This window comes from Culex quinquefasciatus, chromosome 3, assembly GCF_015732765.1.
Source record: "Culex quinquefasciatus strain JHB chromosome 3, VPISU_Cqui_1.0_pri_paternal, whole genome shotgun sequence".
NCBI classification, from domain to species: Eukaryota; Metazoa; Arthropoda; class Insecta; order Diptera; family Culicidae; genus Culex; species Culex quinquefasciatus.
The window spans coordinates 61707155-61734064 of NC_051863.1; the positions used below are offsets into that span (position 1 = coordinate 61707155).

Consider the following 26910-nt stretch of genomic DNA (forward strand, 5'->3'; position numbering starts at 1 on the left):
CATCCTTGACTGATTAAAAAAATAATTTGGATTGAATATAAAGTTTACTAACTTCTTAGTTTAAAAGTTTATATAACTCTGGAAATTCTATATAAAACTTATCTAAACTTAATTTTGCAAACTTTTAATTCAAATAAATGTCAATATATTACCATAGAATTGCTAAATAAACATTTTGGAGTGGGTATAACACCGTTTTGGGGGTATTTGTATCTATAGAATAGATTTTTCGTTGGAATTTCGTACCAACCCGGAATTACGTCGTAGGAAAATCCGCCGGCATCCGAACCGGTCCACGATTCACAAGTCAACCTATGTGGAATCGGAAAGGGCATAAAATTTCCGATCTTTTGATACCCATACATCTAGGTTTTCTTTAAAACCTACGTTTTTAAATACCTGGGCAAAAGTAAGTTTGATCCACGAGAACAAAAATTACGAAATTCCATACATTTTTGGCAGGTTGCTCAAACGAAACCATAACAACGTTTTTGCTTAGGTATTTAAAAACGTGGGTTTTATAGAAAACCTGGATGTATGGGTATCAAAAGATCGGAAATTTTATGCCCTTTCTGATGCCACATAGGTTGACTTGTGAACCGGTTCGAATGCCGGCGGATTTTCCGACGACGTAATTCCGGGTTGGTACGAAATTCCAACGAAAAATCTATTCTATCGATACAAATACCCCCAAAACGGTGTTATACCCACTCCAAAATGTTTATTTAGCAATTCTATGGTAATATATTGACATTTATTTGAATTAAAAGTTTGCAAAATTAAGTTTAGATAAGTTTTATATAGAATTTCCAGAGTTATATAAACTTTTATACTAAGTAGTTAGTAAACTTTATATTCAATCCAAATTATTTTTAGTCAGTCAAGGATGCCTATTTGGAGTTGGGAGACTGGATTTATGGTGATTTGTCAACAAATAACATTATTTATGTTAATTTTTCGAAAGGTGTACAAACTTTTTTTGCACCTTTTTTATTTTCGTAATAGTATTTGTTATATAACTTTTTATAGAAAACATCTTTTCATGAGCTTTTTGTAGCAAAATGTTTGGCATGAGTTTCTGAACAAAACGTAGTACTAGGTTCCTATCAAACTTTAAATTTTTTACATGTTTCATCACAAAATGTGCACAGTGCCCAAGGGGTGTAAATACTTTTTTTACATACTGTATTAAGGATTTATGGACAGTTCTCTCAGATTTCGATCATTCGATTTTTTTGTATTTTTTAATCCGAATGAAACTTTTTTCGTGCCTTGGGAATGCCCAAAGAAGCCATTTTTCATCATTAGTTTGTCCATATAATTTGCCATACAAATTTGGCAGCTGTCCATACAAAAACGATATATGAAAATTCAAAAATCTGTATCTTTTGAAGGAATTTTTTGATCGATTTGGTGTCTTCGGCAAAGTTGTGATATGGATATGGACTACACTGAAAAAAATGATACACGGTAAAAAAATGTGATTTTTTATTTAACATTTTGTCACTAAAACTTGATTTGCAAAAAAACACTATTTTCTTTTTTTTTTTTTGATACGTATTAGAGGACATAAAATGCCAACTTTTCAGAAATTTCCAGGTTGTGCAAAAAATCTTTGATCGAGTTAAGAATTTTTGAATCAATACAGATTAAAAAAAAATCGAAATATTGGTCACAAAAATTTTTCCACTTCATTTTTCGATGTAAAATCAAATTTGCAATCAAAAAGTACTTTAGTGAAATTTTGATAGAGTGCACCGTTTTCAAGTTAAATCCATTTTTAGGTAACTTTTTTGAAAATAGTCGCAGTTTTTTTTTATTAGCGCACATGTTTGCCCACCATTGAAAATAACATTTTTGAAAAGCTGAGAAAATTCTCTATATTTTGCTTTTTTGAACTTTGTTGATACGACCCTTAGTTGCTGAGATATTGCCATGCAATGATTTAAAAACAGGAAAATTGATGTTTTCTAAGCCTCACCCAAACAACCCACTATTGTCTAATATCAATATCTCAGCAACTATTGGTCCGATTTTCAATGTTAAAATATGAAACATTCGTGAAATTTTCCGATCCTGTCAAAAAAAAAAAATAAAAAAATTTAAAGCAAGACTAACATTTTAAAAGAGCGTAATATTGAATGAGTTGCTAAGATATTTACAAAAAAAGAAAAATTCTTAGAACAAATTTGAATTTCTTACTACCAAACGGACAGCGCCATTTATGAAAAATTTTGGCCCGTCCGGTAATCCATTTTCATGTTTTTAAACCTTTGCATGGCAATATCTCAGCAACTAAAGGTCGTTTCAACAAAGTTCAAAATCGAAAAATATAGAGAATTTTCTCAGCATTTCAAAAAAAAATTTTTCAAAGGTGGGCAAACATGTGCACTAATTTGAAAAAAAAAAAAATAGAAAACTGCGACTATTTTCAAAAAAGTCACCTGAAAATGGATTTAACTTGATAATATTTCAATAAAGTACTTTTTGACTGCAATTTTGATTTTACATCGAAAACTGAAGTGGAAAAAATTTTGCGAGAAATATTTCGATTTTTTTTGAAAAAAATCAGTATTGATTCAAAAATTCATAACACGGTCAATGATTTTTTGCACAACCCGAAAATTTCTGAAAAGTTGGCATTTGATGTCTCCTAAAACATATCAGAAAATGAAAAAAAATAGTGTTTTTTTTGCAAATCAAGTTTTAGTGATAAAAAGTGACATAAAAAATCATCAAAATTGTTTTTACCGTTGATCATTTTTTTCTAGTGTAGTCCGTATCCATACCTACAACTTTGCCGAAGACAGCAAATCGATCAAAAAATCCTTCAAAAGATACAGATTTTTGAATTTTCATAAATCGTTTTTGTATGGACAGCTGTCAAATTTGTATGGAAAATTATATGGACTAATGATGATGATGCAAAATGGCTTCTTTGGGCATTCCGAAGGCACCAAAAAAGTTTCATTCGGATTAAAAAATACAAAAATTAAAATTCTAAAAAAAAGACCGATTTCGGAGAGAATTGCTCTTTCGTTTCAAGGACAATCAAGCGCCACCATATTTTAACTTGATGAATTCAGTCAAACGCTACAAGAAACTTTTCAAAACAAATAATTGAATTAAATTTCAAATGATTTATCACGCTAAAGTTCATCTCAAAACCTGAATGAACCCAGTTAAAAAATTGCAACTTCTGCCTTGACCAATACAACCAAGACTTTGGGAAAAACCATCTGATCAACAGAACAACCACTGCGAGAAAAATGATGGTAGAATAAAAAAACAGCTCACAAACAAACATTGAATAAACAAACCTTTCCTCTCTCAAGTAGCTCACCACATCAACCAACACACACAGGAAAAACAGAGAAATCCGCTCACGCACAAAACCACACACGAGCAATTTCGTGACTGTGCACCGGGGGTCGTGAAAAACTGCAACAACATGTGTGTAGTTGTGTGTGCAAATCAAATTTCAGTAACCCTCAACAATCCATCTCCACATTTAGACGCGAACAAACTGTTCAAAAAGGTACCATGGAATTTAAACACTTTTCATGAACGCTTGTTTACGATTTTCAAAACTCATTATGGTCATGTGGTTTAACTTGTTTAAGGCTCTGCAAGGCATCATTCCCGATCAGCCATTCGGCGGCCATCACGATTTAGAATGTTTCAATCATTAAATTGTTTTCTTTGTGTTGTTTGTAGAAGCATTTTAAATATATTGACTTTTTTTCATTTCAATTGACTATTTATCAATTCAGAACCATCACAGTCATTGCCCTAAAAGTGAAAGACACCATCTACGACCTTAATGTGACGTTGTTAGTATGTATTTTAAAATATTTTTGGAAGGGGTGGAGGGATTTCAGTCTTTGTCTCACGATTTTTTTTTTGAATTGTGCTAAATTGAAAAAGTGATTTAAAAAATATGAAAACACAAAGCAAGTAAACTATAAGCAATAAACGAAATTCATTTAACAAAAGAAGATGAGTTTTCTCAATCTTTAAAAAAATCGAGCAAAATTTTGGCCAATGGAGAGTTAAGCGCGTGAATGAAACACGGTGGTCGAAATTTTTCGAAATCTGAAATTCGCAGCCGCGCGCGCATTTCACGCACACCACTTTGGGGTTGGGAAAACTCACGGAAAATTCACGAACCACTCGCGCACGGCAGGTTCAGTCCGTTCGTGGCAGCCAGTGGTTTCGCACGCGTGATTTTCCGTGATCGTGTGAAAAAGTAGACAGTGTGGTGTGTGGGGGAGAGAGAGAGTGAGGGAGGAAAAGTGGTTAGAATTTTCTCCCAAAAGTGGAATTTTGCATCGCAAGATTGACAAAGAGGGCGAAAAAAGGTGGAATTCAGAAGATTTATTGCTGCCAGAGGTCGAGCCGAGTGATGAAATTGTGGTAAAGGAAAATTCTTGAACGTGATTTGCCAGAGGCAAAGCAAGATGAAGCAGGATTAGAGGAAAATTCTCGTGAAAATAGGTCGACCATTTCGAAAAGAGAAGAAAAATGTCACCTGAGAAAAGGAAGAAAAAACGTGTTACACAGTGCTTAACGAAGATAAAAAAAGAGCAAGAAGAATTTACCGCAGACAGCAATAAAACTCAATTTGGGTTTCCGACAAGGCCTCGACCTAGTTTTATGAATCAAAAAAGACAAAACGAAAAACTTCAAACCTAGAATGAAATTGCAGAAGGCTAATTTTCCTCCATTTTCCGACATTTTAAATTTTTCGCTGTCCCACACACTGATCCAAATACGCACACACCGTTATTGCTTCGTTTCGGCCATCGTCGTCGTGACCATCGTGGCTGGATCGGACTCAAGTCCCGAGGCCGCGACTTCGACTAAATGACGTCATTTGACCGTTGCTTCTTGAACTTCTTTCCGATTGTTTTGCAAACTTTGATCGTGCGTCAAATTGCAGCAGTTCTTTTTTTCAGTGTGTGTGTGTTGTTGCGTCGAATGAAGGAATTTTCATCTCGCGCGGGGAAAGTCATTTGGAAATTGCCGAATTTTCCTCCATCTCGGGTGGGGAATAGAACTTTCCTCTCAATGCTAAATGCGAGAATCACTTTCGTCACATTAAAAAAAGAGACAGTTTATTAGAGCGCGCGCGGCGTGGGTGGAGTTTGAAATATTTTGACTCTCCTTCCCCTCCCCGGATGGTGCGGGTTCGCGGATCGAGGGTTTTGGGTTTAACCATGGGTTTTGTGGAGACAACATTGTTGAAACTGGTGGCGTTCGAATATCAATTTTAGAGATGTATTTATAGTGACATTTAGTACTTATTTTGGGATTGTATTTCGCTTTTCTCACTAAGGAAATGCTATACATTCACTGAAGAATGATCCTCTTCTGGCTAAATTTGCAGAACAGCAGTTTTATGGTCACAATCAGACCTCAAATCAACCCCCTAGATTTGGGAGCAATCTGACTTGAGTAGGGAAAAATGAACTTTGTTGTTATTTATGTTTTTGTTATTTTCATTTTGCTTCCAATTCAAAAACTGTTTGTAGGGTTGTTGTCCAAAGTTGTGCTAAAAAAACTACTTTGACTGTAGACCGGAAGATTGTACAAAGGGTAGTTTTGTAAGAAAATGCGTCATGTTATACATTTTTAGAAAGGTATTTAAAAGACCTTTCTAATGAGTACATAACATTCAAGATATGAAAACCTTATCAAAAGTTATTAGCAGGGTAATTCTCTACCAACTCACACGAAATCGGGAAAAGTTGCCCCGACCCCTCTTCGATTTGCGTGAAACTTTGTCCTAAGGGGTAAAAATTTGGTGTCATAGGGACTTTTATGTAAAATTAGACGCCCAATTTGATGGCGTACTCAGAATTCCGAAAAAACGTATTTTTCATCGAAAAAAACCACTAAAAAAGTTTAAAAAATTCTCCCATTTTCCGTTACACGACTGTAAAAGTTTTTAGAACTTGTCATTTTATGGGAAATTTAATGTATTATTCGAATCAACATTGACCCAGAAGGGTCATTTTTTCATTTAGAACAAAATTTTTCATTTAAAAATTTCGTGTTTTTTCTAACTTTGCAGGGTTATTTTTTAGAGTGTAAGAATGTTCTACAAAGTTGTAGAGCAGACATTTACAAAAAATTTAATATATAGACATAAGGGGTTTGCTTATAAACATCACGAGTTATCGCGGTTTTACGAAAAAAAGTTTTGAAAAAGTTACTTTTTGCGATTCTCTATGTTGAGCAATTCTCTACGAAATCGGTCTTTTTTCTTCAATTTTAATTTTTGTATTTTTTAATCCGACTGAAACTTTTTTGGTACCTTCGATATGCCCAAAGAAGCCATTTTGCATCATTAGTTTGTCCATATAATTTTCCATACAAATTTGGTAGCTGTCCATACAAAAATGATGAATGAAAATTCAAAAATCTGTATCTTTTGAAGGAATTTTTTGATCGATTTGGTGCCTTCGGCAAAGTTGTAGGCATGAATACGGAAAAAATGGAAAAAATTATACACGGTAAAAAAAATTGGTGGTTTTTTATTTCACTTTTTATCACTAAAAATTTGATTTGCAAAAAAACACTATTTTTATTTTTTTTTTATTTTTTGATATGTTTTAGAGGACATAAAATGCCATCTTTTCAGAAATTTCCAGGTTGTGCAAAAAATCATTGACCGAGTTATGAATTTTTTAATCAATACTGATTTTTTCAAAAAATCGAAATATTGGTCGCAAAAATTTTTCAACTTCATTTTTCGATGTCAAATCAAATTTGCAATCAAAAAGTACTTTTGTGAAATTTTGATAAAGTACACCGTTTTCAAGTTATAGCCATTTTTATGTAACTTTTTTCAAAATAGTCGCAGTTTTTTTATTTTTCTAAATTAGTGCACATGTTTGCTCACTTCTGAAAAAAATATTTTTGAAAAGCTGAGAAAATTCTCTTTATTTTGCTTCTTCGGACTTTGTTGATACGACCTTTAGTTGCTGAGATATTGCCATGCAATGGTTTAAAAACAGGAAAATTGATGTTTTCTAAGTCTCATCCAAACAGCCCAACATTTTTCAATGTCGATATCTCAGCAACCAATGGTCCGATTTTCAATGTCAAAGTATGAAACATTTGTGAAATTTTCCGATCTTTTCGAAAACAATATTTTCAATAATATTGAATATTTTGCCCTTTTGAAATGTTAGTCTTGATTTGAAAATTTTGAAAATATTGTTTTCGAAAAGATCGGAAAATTTCACAAATGTTTCACATTTTGACATTGATAATCGGACCATTAGTTGCTGAGATATCGACATTACAAAATGGTGGGTTGTTTGGGTGAAACATTTGCATTTCAATATCTCAGCAACTAAAGGTCGTATCATCAAAGTCCGAAGAAGCAAAATATAGGGAATTTTCTCAGCTTTTCAAAAATATTTTTTTCAAAGGTGGGCAAACATGTGCACTAATTTAAAAAAATGAAACACTGCGACTATTTTGAAAAAAGTTACATAAAAAAGCCTATAACTTGAAAACGGTGAACTTTATCAAAATTTCACTAAAGTACTTTTTGATTGCAAATTCAATTTTACATCGAAAAATAAAGTTGAAAATTTTTTGCGACCAAATTTCGATTTTTTGAAAAAATCAATATTGATTAAAAAATTCATAACTCGGTCAATGATTTTTTGCACAACCTGGAAATTTCTGAAAAGATGGAATTTTATGTCCTCTAAATCATATCAAAAAATAAAAAAATTCAAAATAGTGTTTTTTTGCAAATCAAGTTTTAGTGATAAAAAGTTAAATAAAAAAATCACCAATTTTTTTTTACCGCGTATAATTTTTTTTCAGTGTAGTCCGTATCCATACCTACAACTTTGCTGAAGACACCAAATTGATCAAAAAATTCCTTCAAAGGATACAGATTTTTGAATTTTCATACATCATTTTTGTATGGACAGCTGCCAAATTTGTATGGGAAATTAAATGGACAAACTAATGATGCAAAATGGCTTCTTTGGGCATACCGAAGGCACCAAAAAAGTTTCAGTCGGATTAAAAAATACATAAAAAATCGAATGACCGAAATCCTAGAGAACTGCTCTGTTTCGTCGTCCGTGTCTGTCGCGGGTGACCATGAACGGGCATGATCAACGACGAGCAACATTTTCAAAACTTTTTTTAGTAAAACCTAAATAATCATATTTTCGATTACCTATCACCTATCACCTTGTTCATTTAAACAGCTGAGATCGGGCTTCGAACAGTACATAAATATCGCTCAAGTAGTCTATACACTGGATAGGGTTAACAAATCTTAACATTTTAAAACTTTTTAGGTCTTTCGATAACCAATCCCAAAAAAAATGAGAATTTTATTTTTTGGAATTTTAAAAGTTTTAAACTAACTTAGCTACAAAAGTAGTTTATGCAACAAGTTGCAAAAAGAGGATTTTTTCATGCTCATGCTCAAGTTGCAAAAAGAGGAATTTTTCAGCATTTATCCAACGAGGTTCACCGAGTGCTAAAAAATCAAGTTTTGCAACGAGTGCCATACAACATTTTTAACAATTCCGAAAAACACCCATTGAGTGAAATTTTATGTAAAATTTTCATGTATTTTGTCAATAAGATAAGTGCAGTGTTTCTGGGGACGCGCAGTCCTGTTTTCTCGTGATAATTTTCGTCTCTTTTGTGTCGCTGTTTGTGTGCATGGGGTGATTGGTCATAATAATTGAATAATGCCTTCATAAGTGCAGTGCTTCTTGGGACGCACAGCCGGATTTTTCGCGATAATTTTCGTCGTGAATGATCGTAAAAAATTATTCCAACTTTCAAGTTTAGTATTAACTCATCAAACTATCGATTTTATGAAGAGTAAAGCCAGTCATTTATTTACTATTTTTGAAATTTGCTCGCGTTATCTAAATTGTAAAAACAGTAAAAATATACTGATAAGTCCAGCCCATAGCACTACTGCTCGGCTGGCACGCGTACGATAAAAATAAACCATTTTAAATAATCAATTATCTATCTTTCCGCAGCCGGCTGCCTAAGATTTAAAAAATCAACCGGTAAACAAAATGCTCATGGTCACATCACTGCCACTCGTGAATCCTGACCTCATACCCATCTACTAACCCCCTCAAAACTCATGTGATACTTTGTCGGAGAAGCAGTCGATTGGGCGGTCTCTATCACTCAAGTATCGGACTAACATTCCATCCACTTCCCCGTGACCCTACCACTGGTCGTGGCCGGCGCCGGTATTGATCAGCATGATAGGGGCCTATGAGAAGTTGCGAAGCGAGGAAAGATAGCACCCACTCATCTTCCACGGCTCGTGGATGTAACTTCTGGAGGTCCTGGTCAATAACGGAGTAGCAACTGCGGGTGGGCACCTATGCTTATGCTTAATTTTCATGTATTTTGTCAATAAATCGTTTGAATATAAAAAAAGTTGAAAAGTGTTACTTTTCGAAACAGGTGCTAAAAAGTTCAACTTTTCAGCACCCATTTCAGAACCAGATTTTTTGAAATTTTTTTTGGTGTTTTCTTGGTAGTTAAAAGTTTAAAACACGAAATAAAAAAAAATCAATGATAAAATATCAAAGTAATATTTTAACTAATTTATACAAATGTTGTAACAAGTCCAACTCAACCAAATAACCTATTTAAATCGTCTATGTTACTCTGTGTCCCTCTAGCAAAGGATAAATCTTCAGCGCACTCCTTTACCGCGTGTGTGGGACGACTCAGTCATATTTTTCAAGCTAAAACTAAAAGCAACAAAAGGTCAGCGGCATTGGAGAGTGTGTGGTGTCTGCTGATTTAGGTGACACAATGGTTGACAGGACCGAAATATTGTGTCGCCTGGTCAAGTTTGACGCAAGCAGCTTTAGAGCGGTACTCTGACTTTTTAGCTTTATGTAAATCTGTTGTATACCCTTCAATAAAGATGACATGAGCGCAAAAAAATGGTTACGAATTGGAACGAGTTCATTTGCGGCCTTCAGACTTTGGATACACAAGTATTATAAAAATAACTTGAAAAAAATAATTAAATGAAAACAACTTTTAGCAAAAAATCTAGTTCGAAAAAATTTCAAACCCCAAGATTTGAACTGAATTTCAAATTGCAGTAAAAAAAAGTGCCAAAATTAAACGCTGACCATTTAACGAAACTGACGTCGGCGCTGTTTTCACAAAGCAATGGCACGAAATGAGGTGCCGCCGCCGCCACCAAGCTGAATTCCGCGGGTCGTCCAGTGTGTGGCATGTGCGCACGAGCTCTGGAAATGGACACTCCAATGAGTGGGGCGCCGGGGAGAATTCCGGAAGGAAGGAAGGATGGCAATGAAAATAGCAACGGGAACAGAACACATTTATAAACAAACCGGACAACCACCGTTTAGTGCGCCAACAGGGCCGGGGTTCGGACGGCCAAGATTCCAAGTCCATAAAATTTATAATCACATCATTATTTTTAGTTTTTCGCCGACGGAGACGCCGTCGCGAAGCGACAATTTGGAACACAACAAGTGCAAGCCAACATGTGATTTGAGAAGCCTGGGAGGTGGTACGATTTTTCTATTTTGATAAAATTTAGAAGATTGGGCAAATAACTCAATGGTTTGAATTTGTAAAATTGCACATAGAAATATGGGCAAAATAAAGACTAGATTTTTTTAAATATATTTGAAATACACTTTTAAAAAATCACAGGAAATGGATTTTATTTGTATTTTTTGATTTGGCTCAAACTTTGTGGGGGCCTTCCCTATGACCAAAGAAGCTATTTTGTGTCATTGGTTCCCCATACAAGTCTCCATACAATTTAGGCAGCTGTCCATACAAAAATGGTACGTAAATATTCGAATATCTGTAACTTTTGAATGAATTTTCTGATCAATTTGGTGTCTTCGGCAAAGTTATAGGTATTGTTGAGGACTATTGAGAAAAAAAGGTACACAAAAAAAGCGAATTAACTGAATTTAAAAAAAAAATATTTTTAGAAATGGTCACTCATGGTCACTATTTTAAAAAATCGAAAAACTGCAAATATTTCGCTAAAATCATACTTTCGGTGGATTTATCTTGAAAACAGAGCCTTTTATGAAAAAATCTGTAAGATACTTTTCGATTGAAAATTCAATTTTACATAAAAAAATACGTCAAATTTGTTTTTGCATAAAATTTTGATTTTTTCCAAAAATCACAATTTTTTTCAAAATTTCATAACTCGGCGGCAGATTTTTTGACCATATTTCTCTATGGCTCAAAAGTTGCGGGTTTTTGTCCCCTAAAACACATAAAAAATCTCGAAAATCAAAAAATACGTATTTTGGGAAATTGAGTTTTTTTTCGATTTTTTCCGTGTACCTATTTTTTTTCTCATTAGTCCTTAACAGTGCCTACAACTTTGCTGAAGACACCAAATTGATCAGAAAATTAATTCAAAAGTTACAGATTTTTGAATATTTACGTACCATTTTTGTATGGACAGCTGCAAAAATTGTATAGAGACTTGTATGGGTGAACCAATGACACAAAATAGCTTCTTTGGTCATATGGAGGGCCCCCACAAAATTTGAGTCAAATCAAAATATATAAAAAATAAAAATGGTCGAAATCGGCCGATTTCGTAGAGAGTTGCTCACAGATCAATTGCAATCAATAAAAAAATATCATAAATTCATTGATTTTATGCAAATTTTCGGTAATAAGATAACTGTAATAATGTATAAAGCATTTTGTGTCTCTTTTTGCTCAAAAATGTTTAAAGCGTGGCTTGAAATTTCATTTTTTTTTTTGGCAGTCCGACAAGAAAAACCACGAAACTTGTATTTTCAAAATTAGTTCAAAATCCATTTTAAATTTTTCAACAGGTAAAAAGGGTTTTTTATAAGAAAAATAAGTCTGTTCGTTAAAAAGTTATCAATTTATTTCATGTTAAAAATTTAAATTTATGGCAAAAGTTTTTTTTTTTTGCAAAATCCTGAAATGCCTTGAAATTAAATGCTTTGCTTTAGAGAAGCCTTTTCTCAGTGATTTCTAAAATAAAAACTAGCTTAATCCACCCTTGTGGTTGGTGCCTTCCTCACTTTTTAACGGAAATGGATTGCACAAAAGATCCGGAAATAATTTATATACGAACTAATAATTCTTCGAAAACCAAGTGCGCAGCAAAGTTAGTCCAAATAAGATCCGGCCTCAAACAGTAGATGCATATCACTTAAGTGGTCATAACTTGAGACAGGGTTGCCAGATCATCAAACTTTTGAACCCGTTTGAAAGGTAATTCGAATACCTATCCGACAATAGGTTGGATAATGAATTCGGACATTGTTTTGATACAAATAAATGAGAACCGGCTTTAAAATAACACTTAAGTGGTCATAACTTGAGACAGGGTTGCCGGTTTGGCAACTGGAGACTGTTGAACTCGTTTCGAAGGTATTTTTATTACCTATCCAACGATGTAAGATATTTGGTATTTGAGTCGATTTCCGGACACTTATCTAACATCCGGATGCATACAAAAACACATTTTTATACATAACTTTTGAACTACTTATCGAAACTTTACAAAAATCAGTAAGTACGTATTGGGCTTTAAACCATATCAGCCAGTGTTGAGAAAACTGAGTGACATTATTGGTCACATACACACACAGGCATTTGTTCAGTTTTCGATTCTGAGTCGATAGATATACATGAAGGTGGGTCTACGAGCTTTCTGTCAAAAGTTCATTTTTAGAGCAGGATTATAGCCTTTCCTCAGTGAGGAAGGCAAAATTAATTCCCTTAATTCAAGTTTCTATTTTTCCAGCTGAATATTTGCTTTTCAAGCATAGAATACTCAGTGCATCCTGTCAAACCCCTTGTTACCTGTCTTTTTTGTATTTATGGTAACTCTTCAAAAAATATAATTATTCAAGAATTACACTAAGTTGTGTCTGAAATCTATAGGGCAAGTCCGATAAAAAATCGGTTGTATGAAAGTTGAAACAACTCAACAAAAATTTATTTAAAAAAACTAAGGTTAAGGGGAAACGGGAAGGTCCGCCATATTTATTCGACGACTCGAGTTTTTAAAAACAGTTTTAACCCTCTCATGCCTGATGGGTCATATATAACCCAAAAATCTAAAGTAGCCTATAATTCTCGTATGGTCTTCAGGATCATTTCCCCTCCATTAAGGCTCTGAAAGGCATCATTCCCGATCGGCCATTTGGTGGCCGTGTTTGTTTTAGAAAAAACATTCAAATATTGATTCAGAATATTTCCATCAAAAAATGGTTCTCTTTGTGTTGCTTGTAGAAGCAATTTACATACAGTGATTATTTTTTCATTTCAATTTACTATTTCTAGACCCTGAATTCAGAACCATCAGTGTCAGTCATTGCCCAAAACTGAAAGACATCATCTACCACCCTAATTTTTTTTAAATTCAGGTTTGAAAGGGTTAAAGAAAATGCCGTAATTTAAAAGTTTGTTGCAGACGAGAACAAGGACGATAGCAAGCAAACTGTCGGGTTCAGAATTATAATTAAGTTGCGTTTGGAATCCTACTCTCGTTTTTGAAAGCAGTTTTAAGAAAAACACCGTATCTTAGAAAGTTTTCTGTTTGGTAGACGGTAAAGAAGCCGTAAGCAAACAAAAGTTTAAAAATGGATTTAAGCCGCATAGAAGTTTTTTAAGTTCACCTTAACCCAACAAGAGTTGATATTGTCCTGAACAATGTTTTGTACACCATTTTTATATAGGAGACGGATATCATCATTCATCTTGGATTAAAATGCATCAAGATATAAAGGGTGTTTTTAAGCAACGGCGACCAACCTGTGAATTCCTACAAAAATAAGTGTTGTTGGCACTGGTTAAGCACATTTCAGCCAACGCAGGTGTTCCCGTTGCGCGGGGGTGCTAGCCGCCGCGCCGTATGGGACGACATATTTTCATCACGTTTGTCACTGTGGGACGGCACTTTTTTTTTCTTTTGTTTAACTCTTATTTTGATATACACTGAATCGCGGCGATATTTATAGCCGGCGACACCGGCATACACACCGCCCGCTCTCTCTCTCTCTCTCTCGAAACCGCGCTTTAAATATACTTTATTACAAATCACAAAACACGCTCGATCGCGTCATCATCGTCGTCGTCTTCACGACGATCGCTTTTGGTGACGGCGTCGTGATTTTCACGGCGTCCTTCGTATTCAGAAGCTGTGTGCCGGTCAGCCGGTCTGTGAGGACGGACGTGGTTAATCACCTGCAATGAGAGCAAAGAACGTCGGAAAAAGGGAAATTAGTCTTCTTATTGCTGTGTGAGAAGGCATGATTTATAAATTTGTTTGCGTTTTTTAAATAGAAAATAGGTGAATGCTGAATCAGCCGAAACAAGTGAATCATTAAAATTCTAGTGGAAAAGTAGTGTAAAACGTAGTTTAGTGTCTCCGTACCATGCCAGTGAATGGAAGCAATCGTCCACCTTGGTTAAAGGACAGAGTGGACTTGGTGAATAAGAACGTTCCGCCGGCGTGGGCGGCCCGTAAGAACTCACTCACTTCAACGCCATCGACTGCGGCGTCAGAATCCACAACGAAAGAGACTAAACCAGCGGCCAAAGCCGACTCCAACGAAGTCAAAACGGCTCCCATTCTGAAGAAACCGGCCGTTGCCAGTGCAACCCCGAAGGAAAATGGCGAAACTACAAAAACCGCCAAGCTCCAGTCCAAGGAGATCAAAGTTCCGATCGTGGTCCAGCAGAAGAAACCGGTGCCGCCACCCCTCACCAAACCGGAACCCATGATCAAGAACACCACGCCCAAGATGACGGTCCTCCGGGAACCGCCCAAACCCAAGCCGAAGGAACCCTCTCCCGAGTCAGAGTCCGAAGAGGAAGAAGAGGAAGTCGAAGAGGAGGAGGAAGAGGAAGAAGAAGAGGAGGAGGGAAGCACCGAATATGAAACGGAAACGGAATCCGAGGAGGAGGAAAAACCCGCTCCTCCTCCAGTGAAGAAACCCGAACCCCCAAAACGGGAACCATCGCCGCCCAAACCAAAACTCCCCGTCCAACTGAAGAAAGTGTCCCGCAGCCCCGACAAAACCGACACCGACAGCAAATCCTCCAAATCGGAAAAATCCTCCTCTCCCGAGCCGAAACCCTTCTTCAAGCCACCCCTCAAGAAGGTCATCCGACCGCCCTCGGAACCAAAGGAGCGCTCGACGTCCCCCGAGCCGAAGGGCTTCCGCGTTCAGCTGCGCAAGGTGCCGTCAAACTTGAAGGCCCCTCGCGTCAAGGAGAAGCTGCCCGAGGTGCAGCTCAAGAAGGTCGAAAAGCCCCTGCTCGAGGACATCCCCAAGAAGGAGGAAGCGTACCCGCACAAACCGTCCGCGCTGCGGTCCGAGAGCAGCAAGAGAAGTGAGTAGACCCGAGTGTTGATGTTTTTAGTGTGAGATAACTTTTATGAAAAGCCATGCGACTCCATGAATGTTTTGTCGGCGGAAAATGGAGACGCGCCGTAGTTTATGTCGAAATTTGGATCTTCTTGCATTATTTGAAAGCATTCCAAGAGGATATCCAGAATATGGCAAAAAGTTCCAAAAAACATTAACCTATTGATACTCAACAATGAAGTTTTTAAAGGTATTTTGGAAACAATGTATGGAGAAACACACATTTTGACTAATTTATCGACAGGAGGACCTTTTTATTTGACCTTTTTGAAATGTTAGTGCTGATTTTGATTGGGATCAGTGGTTTCCAAGATGTTTATCGCCGGTTGAAAAATGTTGGTCTATCGATCTCGGAATAACTATTACTGCGGGCATCAATAATTAGAGTCCACGCGCGTTGATACGACCGCAGAAAAATGGTCGCATGACAACCGCAGAACAAACTTTTGGCTGTTGTTAATTTGGCCGAGTTGACAGCCAAATTAACGCACTAGTGCACTTCTCAGAATTTTAAAATTTAGCATGCATTTAAAAAATTGCCCATTTACTACACTCAAACCCCGAAGGTTTGACACCAACTGTTGTCAAACGAACTTTTTAGTTTGACACCTCTTCTACAGATAGTTGCCGTGTAAAAAGTGACAGTTCACCGCAATTTAGTTTGACTTTGTCAACAAACAAAAAAGTTGCCAACCACCGGCGGTTGAGTGTATTTTTGAAACAGATTTGAAGCTCTGGGCGTTAGAGGATTTTTCATCTACTGCTTTTGGTAAACAACAACATAGGGTATTTTAACCATTAGTGGACCCCCTAGTAGAGCCGAATCACATTTTTCACAAATGTTCAATATTTATTACATAAATGGTTGACCGAAACTAAACAATAGATTTGTTTACAGTTGCTGATAAAACCACGCATGTTTATCTAAAAAAAAAGTTTTGTTCACGATTTATTATTATAAAATATCATTTCAAACTGCAGTTATGATGCTTCAGTTAAGTACAATTGCCTATAGTTTTGATTAATTATAATTTTTTTACGGCTTTAGCATTTTTGGTACTTGGAAACAGCTTTATTTATACTCATAATTGAAAAAAATATGCGTTTAGGTTGATAACAACAAGCATTTGTTTTATGTTTAAGAGAAACTTTTGCTTAAATACAAAGTTTTCTTCATTTTTGTAAGTTAAATTAACAGGGGCCACTTTTGGAAAAGTTAGGATTTCCGTTGTCCTATATTGGACCCCCCTTAATTTTTGCTCAAAAATGAGCAGTTCTTCGCTTTTTTTAGTAAAGTTCCTTAAAATTACATTATTTCGACTTGCTGAAGTTAAATAATCAGTGAAAAAATGATTGAATAGTTAATTCTATCATAAAATATAAATGCAGTTTTGTTGTGAAAATGCTAGTGGCCATGGCTGATTTCCGATGTCGAACTCAAAACACTTATTTTGGTAAAAAATGACAATTCAATATCAGTCAACATTGATTTAAATGATGCTGAACATGCCAAATAAAAGATATGTTGGCAACAACACGGGCAACAAAGGGGTCCACTAATGGATAACGTACTTTCGGAAGCGTTCTTTTATTACACAGTAAAAAAATTCTGTGTAAAATCGCATGCAAACCTGATTTTTTGTCTTCGGTACATGCTTTTTGTGTACACGTTTTCTCATACAATATAACATGCTTTTGCTCACAAAGGTGGTGTGCTTGCTTTTGCATGCGATTTTACCATCGGATTTTTTGCTGTGTACGTAACGCATTTTTTTATTTTGTCAAAACTTAACTTAACCGAAAATCGTTAAAATTTTACCAAATCCGTTCAAAAATCTATGTAATGTACTTCTGAAAATTTAAATTAAACAGGTTTTCCGAAAAAAAACCTTTCAAAGGGCAACGATTCCATCACTTCAAACAAAACAATGTCAATAGGCAAAAGAAGAAAGTGTAAATAAAAGTCTGTCCTGTTCGTTCCTAATCTTGTGCGAGCAGGATAAACTGTTGGTTTAAATATCGTCTATGGCCCATTTATATTATTTTGCTTGACTTGTATATTGAAACGTTGATCTTTAAGTATAGTCACTCACGGTCAAAGTCATGATGGTACTTTTCATAGATAATGTCAGTTTACCTTCAAAATATATCATCAAACCAGCTGAATGCCCGCACTGACAAACAAGCGTGCAAAACAGTGGGATGATCATAAATATTTCATTAGCGAATTAATTAAGTTTGTAAAAATATTAAACCGTCCCCGAGACATTTGCATCAACCAATTGCATTCCACCCTCGAAAAACCGACCGAACACGATAGCCTACAGTGTGATGGGGATGATCTCGTTGAAAAACAATTTGTTGATGATGCGTTTCTAGCTCGGACCATCATGAACCAAGGGAGTGGGCGACTTCTGATGGCGAAACAGACGACATCAATAGCAGTTCAGTTGCACTGTGTGTGTTTGTAATTGACTGATTTTTTTTAATCGCATTCTAAACTTAGTTTCTATGTGATAAAAACTCATAAGAAAATTATAAATGTCATATTAAAAATGAACACTTAAAGTACATTCATCTAATAAAAAAAAACTTTTACAAATAATAATTAAGAAGAAATCCACCAATAAAGAATTGAAAACTTACTACGGAAGTAGTCCCATCAGCTGCAAATTAAGAATGCGCGCGCAGGTGAAAATGAATGGCACATCAAAAACACGATTCACAGGCGGAAAACCACCACAATTTTCGCACTCAGACACACCACGAATACCCTCTAACGGCGGATACACATGTCTGGTGCTGTTGATGTTTACACTACACTTTCCTAACGACTTCTTTTTTTTTGCGCGCGATCGTTGTTTGGGTTTTGCTGTGTGAATACGGAATTTTCTCGGTTTTGTTTGTACTCACGTTATAATTCATCGCAATTATTGACTTAGAGTGACAGTTAGAACGTGTTTTTCGGAGTGTTTTGGGATTTTTTTGGATTAATATACTGCCGTTCTACGCATAATTGTCCCATGTCAGTTTTGGACGATTTTGACTTTATGCCATTTTTAAGTTCAGTCTGATGTGTACTTTAAGAAAAACACATAAAATCTGGTACTTTGTTCGGAAACTCATCAGAAACAACACCAAGTCTGTTTGTCCCATCGTTGAACTTCTACGCATAATTGTCCCACCAAGTATTTTCTTACACGGAATCATTGGTTTTACTAAGCATTATGTATTGTTTACCTGTTGTATAGCAAGAGAATCGCAAATAAGGGTGATATACTGCTAACTGGGGTGATTAGGGACACATAGGGCGAATAGGAACCCACGGGACAATTATGCGTAGAAACACAGAAATCGGTCGAAAAATTTCAATCGCGTTTTTCTCAGTTGCACTTTTTTGAACATGGGACAATTATGCGTAGAACGGCAGTATAGCAAGGTCAAACGCAAAAATGAGACTGACAACATTTACGGTTTCAACTTAGCTCATGAAAATTATTGTTTCATTTTTAGATTTTTTGTAAAACAAACTTTTTTTCGGGAAAGAAAATAAAAACAAATTATGAAAAAAATACGTATCCGTGACATGTTATGGTTTTGAAGACTTCAATTCAACAAAATAACATGGAAACGTACTCTTAAAGTTTAAGAAGTTTTCCTAGAATCAAAGAAGCCATTTTGCATTAGAGTAATTTTCTAGTATCTCGCATTTATTTCGAGATTTTGAAATTTGTATTTTATGATTTGGATTAAACTTTGTCAATGCTTTTTTATGTCAAAATAAGAAATTTCACACCATGGCAGTTCATAATACAGTCGACTCTCTGGCTGTCGATCTTCTCGATATCAATAATTCTCCATCTATCGATGAATTCTTCAGTCCCCTCAATCTGCATACTTCAATTGTCTCCATTCCTCGATATTTTCCCTTGCTTGAAGGATCTCTTCCTCGACGGTCCCTTGGGTTCTGTTTGCTTTAAAAATCTCTTCCGGTTGTCAATAATTTCACTTTCTCATGGCTTCAATAGACATTTTTCTTGGCGAAACGAAGCCTTGAAGGGTGTTTGACATTAGTTTGTTTTTGTTTGATGGACGTTGCCATGATTCTCTACCATAGCTGGGTATCAAGAAAAAAATATTTTCAATCGAGTCTTCATTTTGCATCATTCTGTAAACTGATGATTCTCTTCCTCGACGGTCCCTTGGATATTGACAACCAGATAGTCGACTGTATAAGATCAAGACATTTCAGAAAAATAAGTACACGGAAAAAAACTTATTTTTTATTTGACCTTTGTATGACTCAAAGTTGAATTCTCATAATTCATTTTTTTAAGATTTAAGAGTTTTTTACACCCCATGAGCACTATGCTCATATTGTGATGAAATACTACATACTACATTTTGTACAGAAACTCATGCCAAACATTTTGCTACAAAAAGCTCATGAAAAGATGATTTCCATAAAAAGCTATATAACAAATACTATAACAAAAATCAAAAAAGGTTGTACAACTTTTCAAAAATTAGCATAAATAAAGTTATTTGTTCACAAATCACCATAAATCCAGTCTCCCAACTCCAAGTAGGCATCCTTGACTGATTAAAAAATAATTTAGATTGAATATAAAGTTTGCAAACTACTTAGTATAAAAGTTTATATAACTCTGTAAATTATATATAAAACTTATCTAAACTTAATTTTTCAAAGTTTTAATTTAACTAAATGTCAATATATCACTATAGAATTGCTAAACAAGCATTTTTGAGAGGGTATGACACCGTTTTGGGGATCTTTGTATCGATAGAATAGAAAATAGAAAAATGGAATTTCGTACCAACCCGGAACCATCCCACTATTCACAAATCAACCTATGTGGCATTGGAAAGAGAATAAAATTTCCGATCTTTTGGTACCCAAAAATCTAGGTTTTCTATAAAACCCACGTTTTTAAATACCTGGGAAAAAAGGAAGTTTGATCCACGAGAACAAAAATTACAAAATTCCATACATTTTTGGCAGGTTGATCAAACGAAACCATAACAAAGTTTTTACCTACGGGACCTTAACAATCTTGTCCAACAAAAAAGAGTGAAATAATTAGATTTTTTTGCGACATTTAGCAAATTAACATTGAAAAATAATATAATTTGTAACGAAATCAATATTTTATACAAAATGAAAACAAAAACAAAAAAGTAGTATTTTTTAAAACTTTCACGGGAATTGGGTCCTAAAATGAAGCTTAGATTGCTGATATTATTGTTTACAGCGATAAAGCTTATTTTTCTGAGAACAATGACCCTTTGTACGACCACAAAGAGTTTTAAATTGATTTTTAAATCAATTTTGAAAAATTATCCTCGCGGTCCTTCTTGACAGAAAAGCTCCTACTTGACAGCTCGTTCCAAGGGGACCATAGTTGATCCATCGAAAAAATGTTGTCTTGTCAATTTTTTTTGCATTAAAATGAAAAAAAGTGATCAGAAATGGTTTTTAATCGTGTTTTTTACCGTTGTACATAAAAATTGACATAGGGCTTTAGTACCCAATTATCCATCCAAATAATTAAACATCGTTAAAATTCAACAGGACTCAGAAAAAATCTGTAAAGTTTTTAAAAGTTGATTTCAAAGCATTTGTTTTATTATTAATAAAACAAATCACGATTCTTTTAATTTCTTTTTAAATTAAACCTTTCAAAAAAATAGCAGTAAAATTGTTATTACAGCGAATGAAAATATTACAAAACTTAGTATGTTTCTTAAAACACTGAAAAATCTGAACAATTCTTCAAATGATTCATATCAAGCTTTTCAATTGAAAACTAATGAAATTTACTCAATTAGTCTGTATGGATGAAATATTTATTACTTTGTAATTTTGAAAAACAAACATGATTTGAGAAAATTGATAAATTTCACAAATTTCACGCCGACCACGAAATCATCAAAAATCACTAACCCTATGTTAGTAATTGAACAAGGGTATTCACTCACTTAATTCTACAGTAGTTCATAAGATTATATTTATTCCTATTTGAGTTAGATAAATCATTTTAAGAAAAATCGTTACAGCTTTACACAAACATAACATTTCACGGGATCTCGCGAAAAAAAAAACAAATTTCACGGATTTCACGCTATCCGCGAAATCGTGAAATTTCACTAACCCTACTAATGAATATTACTAAAATGTTTAGCAATACTGCTCCTCATGCTAAATAATGCATACGGAGTCACCTTTGTCAAACCTACTGTTTGAAATAGTATAAAAACTGGATGTAACTTTCATGAATTACAACTTAGGCATTTTTGTTAGGTAACAATATGTATTCCTTTCATTAAATTTTTTTTTTCATATTAAATTGACGTTTTCCCTATAGATTATGTCCCACGGAAAAGTTTAAAAATGCGATGAGCTATTTGCAAAATATGTTTAAAAAAATAAGTTTATTAAGACGGTCACCTCCTCCGGGGGTAAGACGGCCATCCGTTATTTAAAATTTTTATTAAATATAGGTTATATTTTTGAAGGTTTTTTAATTATTAATTATTAATAGTATGAAATCCTATCAAACTTTCCATAAAAATCGCTTATTTAATTTTGTTTACGTAATTTTGATTTACTTATTCTAATCGAAATACACAAACTAATTATTTGACATCCAATTCTAATTGTTTTGTTGTCAAAACTCACAGTTTCCACAAAGCCAAAATATTAAATTTGTGAAACAGCATTTTATCTTCACATTCTAACTTGATTTTTTCAACAAAAATAGTTATTCTGTTCAGAGAAGTCTGTTCAACCAATCATGTAGGTATTTGGGAGGATTTAGCAATGTTATTAAGTTAATTTATAGCACTGACTGTCTTACCCCACATGGGTGGCCGTCTTACCCCGCGTATTTCATATATATTCGATTTCAATTATTATTTTAAAATTGCTGGAAATTAAATATTAAAAATTGTGTTTTAGACCAACTAATTCATGTAATTTCTATAATGAATTACTAGTAGAACAATATGTACGTAATTTGAGATCAAAACAATCTGTTGTGTAAATTTTATGAAACTTCTCCCTTAGGGTACCCGTCTTACCCCCATCTCCCCTAGGTCTAGAACTACCAACAAAAATAAATAAAAACTAGGCAAGATAAATGCATATGAAAATACTATAAATGAAAGGAGAAAAACTTTAAAAAAAAAGTTGCACAAAATGGCCTCTTGAATAGGGGAAACATAAAAATTAAGCGAAAAATTGGGCCGTAGACCGATAGATAAATTTATGACATTTTTTCTTCAAAAAAATTATTTGCAAGGTTGGAATTTTATAATACTGACTAAATAAAAATACAAAAGTTAAAACGATGCTACCAGTCATTTGACATATTGTTTTTTTTTTACCTCAAAAGAGTTGTTCTTTCACGAACTAATCGCATCGTAATCCTACTGAATTTTATTCCACACTCTTTAAACTACTTCCAGTACCGCCACCACCACCGATGCCAAAGTCCAACATCCCACCGCCACCTCCACCACCGCCCAAGTTGGGCCCTCCGCCGGACTTCAAAAAGGACAACGTCTCCGACAAGCAGAAAGAGGTCATCGAAAAGCTCAAGTGAGTATGGCGAGTTTCCAAGTTGGCCCCTTAATGTCTCTCAATCGCTTATAAAGATTTTTTCTATTTATAAATTGTTCAATTTTATTTGTTATATTTTTATAAGAAAGGACGAAGCTGTTTATTGTTTGCTATTGCATGAAAGATTGTAAATAAATTTCGGTATACTGTTATTGGCTAATGTAAAAAGATGTCTCAGAAAACAGCTTGGTCACTAATTTCTTGTTTGTTACGATGTTAAAAGTTATTCATTGATTACAAAGATTTCCAGAAGATACAAACGGAAGTAAGTTGTACAAAAGTGCATGTACCGGAACTCCTCGTTGATCCTACCCCAGACTACCCAGACTTGACCCCTCTCTGCCCACGTTCGTCAAACTAACCACTAATGATGACCCCCAAATGCCTGTTTCGATTGCAGAAAACGACCACGCAGACGACCGGACTGGTCCGACATGATGAAAGAGGTGGAGCAGGGTAGAAAGCTACGTCACGTTCAATGCAATGATAGGTACTGACTTCCGAAGACCTTGTAAAGTTCTGCTTGTTGCACGTTGCTTGTCGCATAGGCTTCGCTTCTAGTTCAAGACATTTTACAAGGTATTAATGCGAATTGTTGTCGTATTAGGTCACAGCCGATCATACACTCCAAGTCCATCACCAAGGTCAAGGATCAGTTTATCTTCGAGACGGAGAAGGCAGGGGTCCACAACGTGTTGCTCAAGGAAATCAACGCCGGCGTCAAGTTGCGAACCGTCAAGTGTAACGACCGCAGCAAACCGAACCTCGAAGGTCTGCGCAAGTTCCGCCGCCAGATGACGCTGGAAGAGCAGCTCGCCAAGTCGGAGTCCCGAGCAAACCTGGAAGCCCCACCCCCAGACGAGGAGGAGGTCGACGAAATGGACGACATCGACAAGGTACGGGACGACCTCCAGAGTACAAAGCAGCTGCTGGCGATGGAACTGCGCAACAACGAAGCCCTGGAGCGGGAAAACAAACGGTTGGCCCAGCGCGTCTCTAACCTCGAGGCCGAGCTGTCCCGCGAGCGCTGGAACCCGATGGGCGGCGAGGAGAAGACCAACATTACCGGGGCGGACGCCGAGCTGATCAAGTCGCTGAAGGGCGAAGCGGTCGAGGCCCAGCGGCAGTCCAAGCAGCTCGAGGAAAAGTACCAAACCGTGGCCAAGGAGCTGGACACGGCCTACAAGCAGACCGAGGAGCAGAAGCGCAAGATTGCCGAGCTGGAGCGCCGGTTGCAGGTGGGTACACTGTTCACTGACGACACTCCGGGCACACAGAAATTACAGAAACACCATACAACAGAACAATTCGGCAAAATTGGGATTTCAGCTGTTCCTCTTTGGGAAGGTCTTTCAATTACTTTTGTGAAATTCGGGGCTGTAGAGTCCGCGTCGGAATCGGTTGATTCGAAGGAAAAAACACAGGATATGGGATTTAGAAGATGGGAATGGTTGATGCTCTACTTTTTTAAGAGGATAAGGGAAATTCTCCATGTCATGTTAAATGTTTTATTTGAACACAAGCGTCGCTGGTCCGAAGAGTGCATCCTAGAAGAATATGCGGTCAGTTGACGCCCCAAATTCTATCTTGTCAATATTAATGATTGTAGTACAGTTAAGCGGCCAGGCCTACAGCGTTGCAGTAACCGCAGAGAGGACTCTGTGAACGGATCACATTTGACAGAATCTATAGGGGAGGAAGGATGCGTGAACATACCGTACCGTTTTAGTGCTCATTTTTTGAAAATTTTAGACTTACGCATTTCACAGGGAAACAATCACTCAACTGTACAAAAGCTTTTAACACATCGTATTTAAGAGTATTTTTTAAACTGTTTCTGTTATAAATCTGGTATCCTATTCGCTACAGTTGATAACGGACGATGACTTCTATTTGAATGATCAAAAGGTAATTGCTGTGTGGACTTTTCCGTTGGTTTAGCATTTTGGTGTGGTAGAAAGCGAGATCTTTCGTGGGTTTGCTCCCGTGCTGAACTCTGCATAGAAGCAGATCAGTGCTGTATGTTGGTGTAGTTTTCCATTTTCGTAGTTGTTCTCTGTTTATTTTTACAACTTTTTGACGGAAATATCTCACCTTTCGCAGAGCATTTCGTCCGGCGGCCACGATAGCCACGCACCGCGCCGCTCCAGCGAGGCCGCCCAGAAGGAAAGCTCGCCGGAGCTGGCCGCCGACGAGGAGGAGGAAGAAGAGGAGGAGGAGGACGAGGAAAAGAAGGCCGAGAAGGCGGCCAAGAGGCTGAACCGCGAGGTCAACATGCTGTCGGCACGACTGATGAGGCTGAAGGAGAAGCAAGAGGAGAAGCACGCCGAACGGCAGGCGCTCAAGTACGCCATGAAGACGAACCAGTACGCGCTCAAGTGAGTAACTTTTTGGGGATGTTTAAAAATCTCCACTAATCAAACAAATCTCCTTCGCAGAAACGAACAGAAAAAGTACAAGAAGCTGCAGAAGGAGGTCGACAAGATGGCTGCAATGATGAAACTGGAGGACGAGGACGAGGACGGAGAGGAACCGAAGGAACCTCCGCCGGAGGAACCGGAAGAGGAAGAAGAGGAGGAGGAAGAGGAGTCTGAGGAGGAGACCGAGTCCGAGTCGGAGTCGGGCAGCGAGTGCGAGAGTGTCAACGAAGCTGAGGTTTGTCGAACAAAAAATCGTTCAAGATCAAAATAAGTTATTGAATTGTTACTTTTTTGTAGGACGCACCCGACGAGAAGAAGAAGGTCAATCTGGAACCCCGGGTTAAGCGGCACGAGGGTCGGCTGGCGTCGCTCAAGAAGGGCAACTACTTGCTGCAGGCCAACGTGGACCGGATCAAGGACGAAATCAACAAAATTAGGGAAATGTGCTGTACACTTCAATCAGACTTGGACTCAGTTATTGCAGATTTAGGATAGGAAAAACAATGTTTAGTTCATTTTTATTTGCTTTTCATATACACAATAATTACGCCTGAACATCGCTGATGAGTCTAGTTTATTTAATTAATAACTGTATTAAAAAGAGAATCTTGGCAATTGCCACTTTATAAACGGAATCGTGAACAATTCTTTGTCAGCACTCAAATGTTTTAATAATAATTAAAGGCCAATTTAAATAACAAGCAAAACCAAATTCACGCAAGCATAAAGTTTTGAAGGCCGGTTCTTTCGACGGGCGCCGCCAAACGCGCGAGAGTATTTATTTTTCTCTGTATTTTTGCAAAGCCAAAATAAAATATTTCAACATACCTGAATTGTGCAACGCTAGTTGATCGCTGGATCGATGTTTTAATTTTACACACAATATCACACGAAAATCCTTGTAAAAAATTCGCGAAACACGAACCGGACTTCTTTCTTGAGCTGCGAGGAAAGTCGCGAAAATGTTTGTTGTTATGATCCGATAAACAACCGAGTGCGGTCACAACAAAAAATGAGAACTCTAAAAGTGAGAACTGTCAAACGAAGTGTGCCCATGCAGCAAAAACGTGGGAGCAGATGAGAAATACACGATGCAATAATTTTGGTATTTTTTTTGAAAACGTTTACACGACGATAAATGAAATCAAGAAAAATAATGTAAAACAACCAAACGTTTGAAGTAAGTGTGTGCTTCTGTCAGATTTGAGTGAATTCCAGTCAGATCCGGGTGAACATTAGTCAGTTTCCATTGAATTCTGAGTTAAATTCACTCAAATCTGATAGAAGCCCCCTTTACTTATTTTTGAGTAAGTTCAATTTTGACGAAAACTGAGTGATGATTTTGAACGTGCGTGCAAGTTTCTGCTCAAACTTCTTTTGACTCCAA

At 36.3% G+C, this 26910-nt stretch overlaps 2 protein-coding genes across 6 annotated transcripts in view; one reads left to right on the forward strand and one right to left on the reverse strand.

Annotated features, from left to right (window-relative positions):
* LOC6039486 (trichoplein keratin filament-binding protein) overlaps positions 1-26517 on the reverse strand; it is a 46056-nt gene extending 19539 nt beyond the window's left edge. The window contains exon 1 of the mRNA XM_001849038.2: positions 26352-26517. The gene's annotated coding sequence lies outside the window, so the exon portion shown is untranslated. The remainder of the gene's footprint in view (positions 1-26351) is intronic.
* LOC6039492 (DNA ligase 1) lies at positions 4199-26356 on the forward strand. Of its 5 annotated transcripts, none has more exons than XM_038260023.1 (9): positions 4199-4416; positions 14374-15426; positions 22950-23082; positions 23504-23593; positions 23711-24341; positions 24973-25011; positions 25207-25481; positions 25542-25758; positions 25821-26356. In XM_038260023.1, the coding sequence occupies exons 2-9, from the start codon at positions 14466-14468 to the stop codon at positions 26016-26018; spliced, it is 2544 nt and encodes an 847-aa protein (XP_038115951.1). In that variant the 5' UTR covers positions 4199-4416; positions 14374-14465; the 3' UTR covers positions 26019-26356. The 5 variants fall into 5 exon arrangements, with proteins under 5 accessions (XP_038115951.1, XP_038115952.1, XP_038115953.1 ...); XM_038260024.1 differs by having other exon boundaries at positions 4199-4361; XM_038260025.1 differs by having other exon boundaries at positions 4199-4298.
* Positions 26518-26910: the final 393 nt, after the last annotated feature.

Excerpts from the sequence above, each read along its gene's own strand:
- LOC6039492 (XM_038260023.1), top strand. The coding sequence starts at position 14,466 with ATGCCAGTGAATGGAAGCAATCGTCCACCTTGGTTAAAGGACAGAGTG. Across the intron at positions 24,342-24,972 it reads AGCTGGAGCGCCGGTTGCAG|TTGATAACGGACGATGACTT; the intron begins GTGGGTACACTG and ends TATTCGCTACAG. Across the intron at positions 25,012-25,206 it reads TCTATTTGAATGATCAAAAG|AGCATTTCGTCCGGCGGCCA; the intron begins GTAATTGCTGTG and ends CACCTTTCGCAG.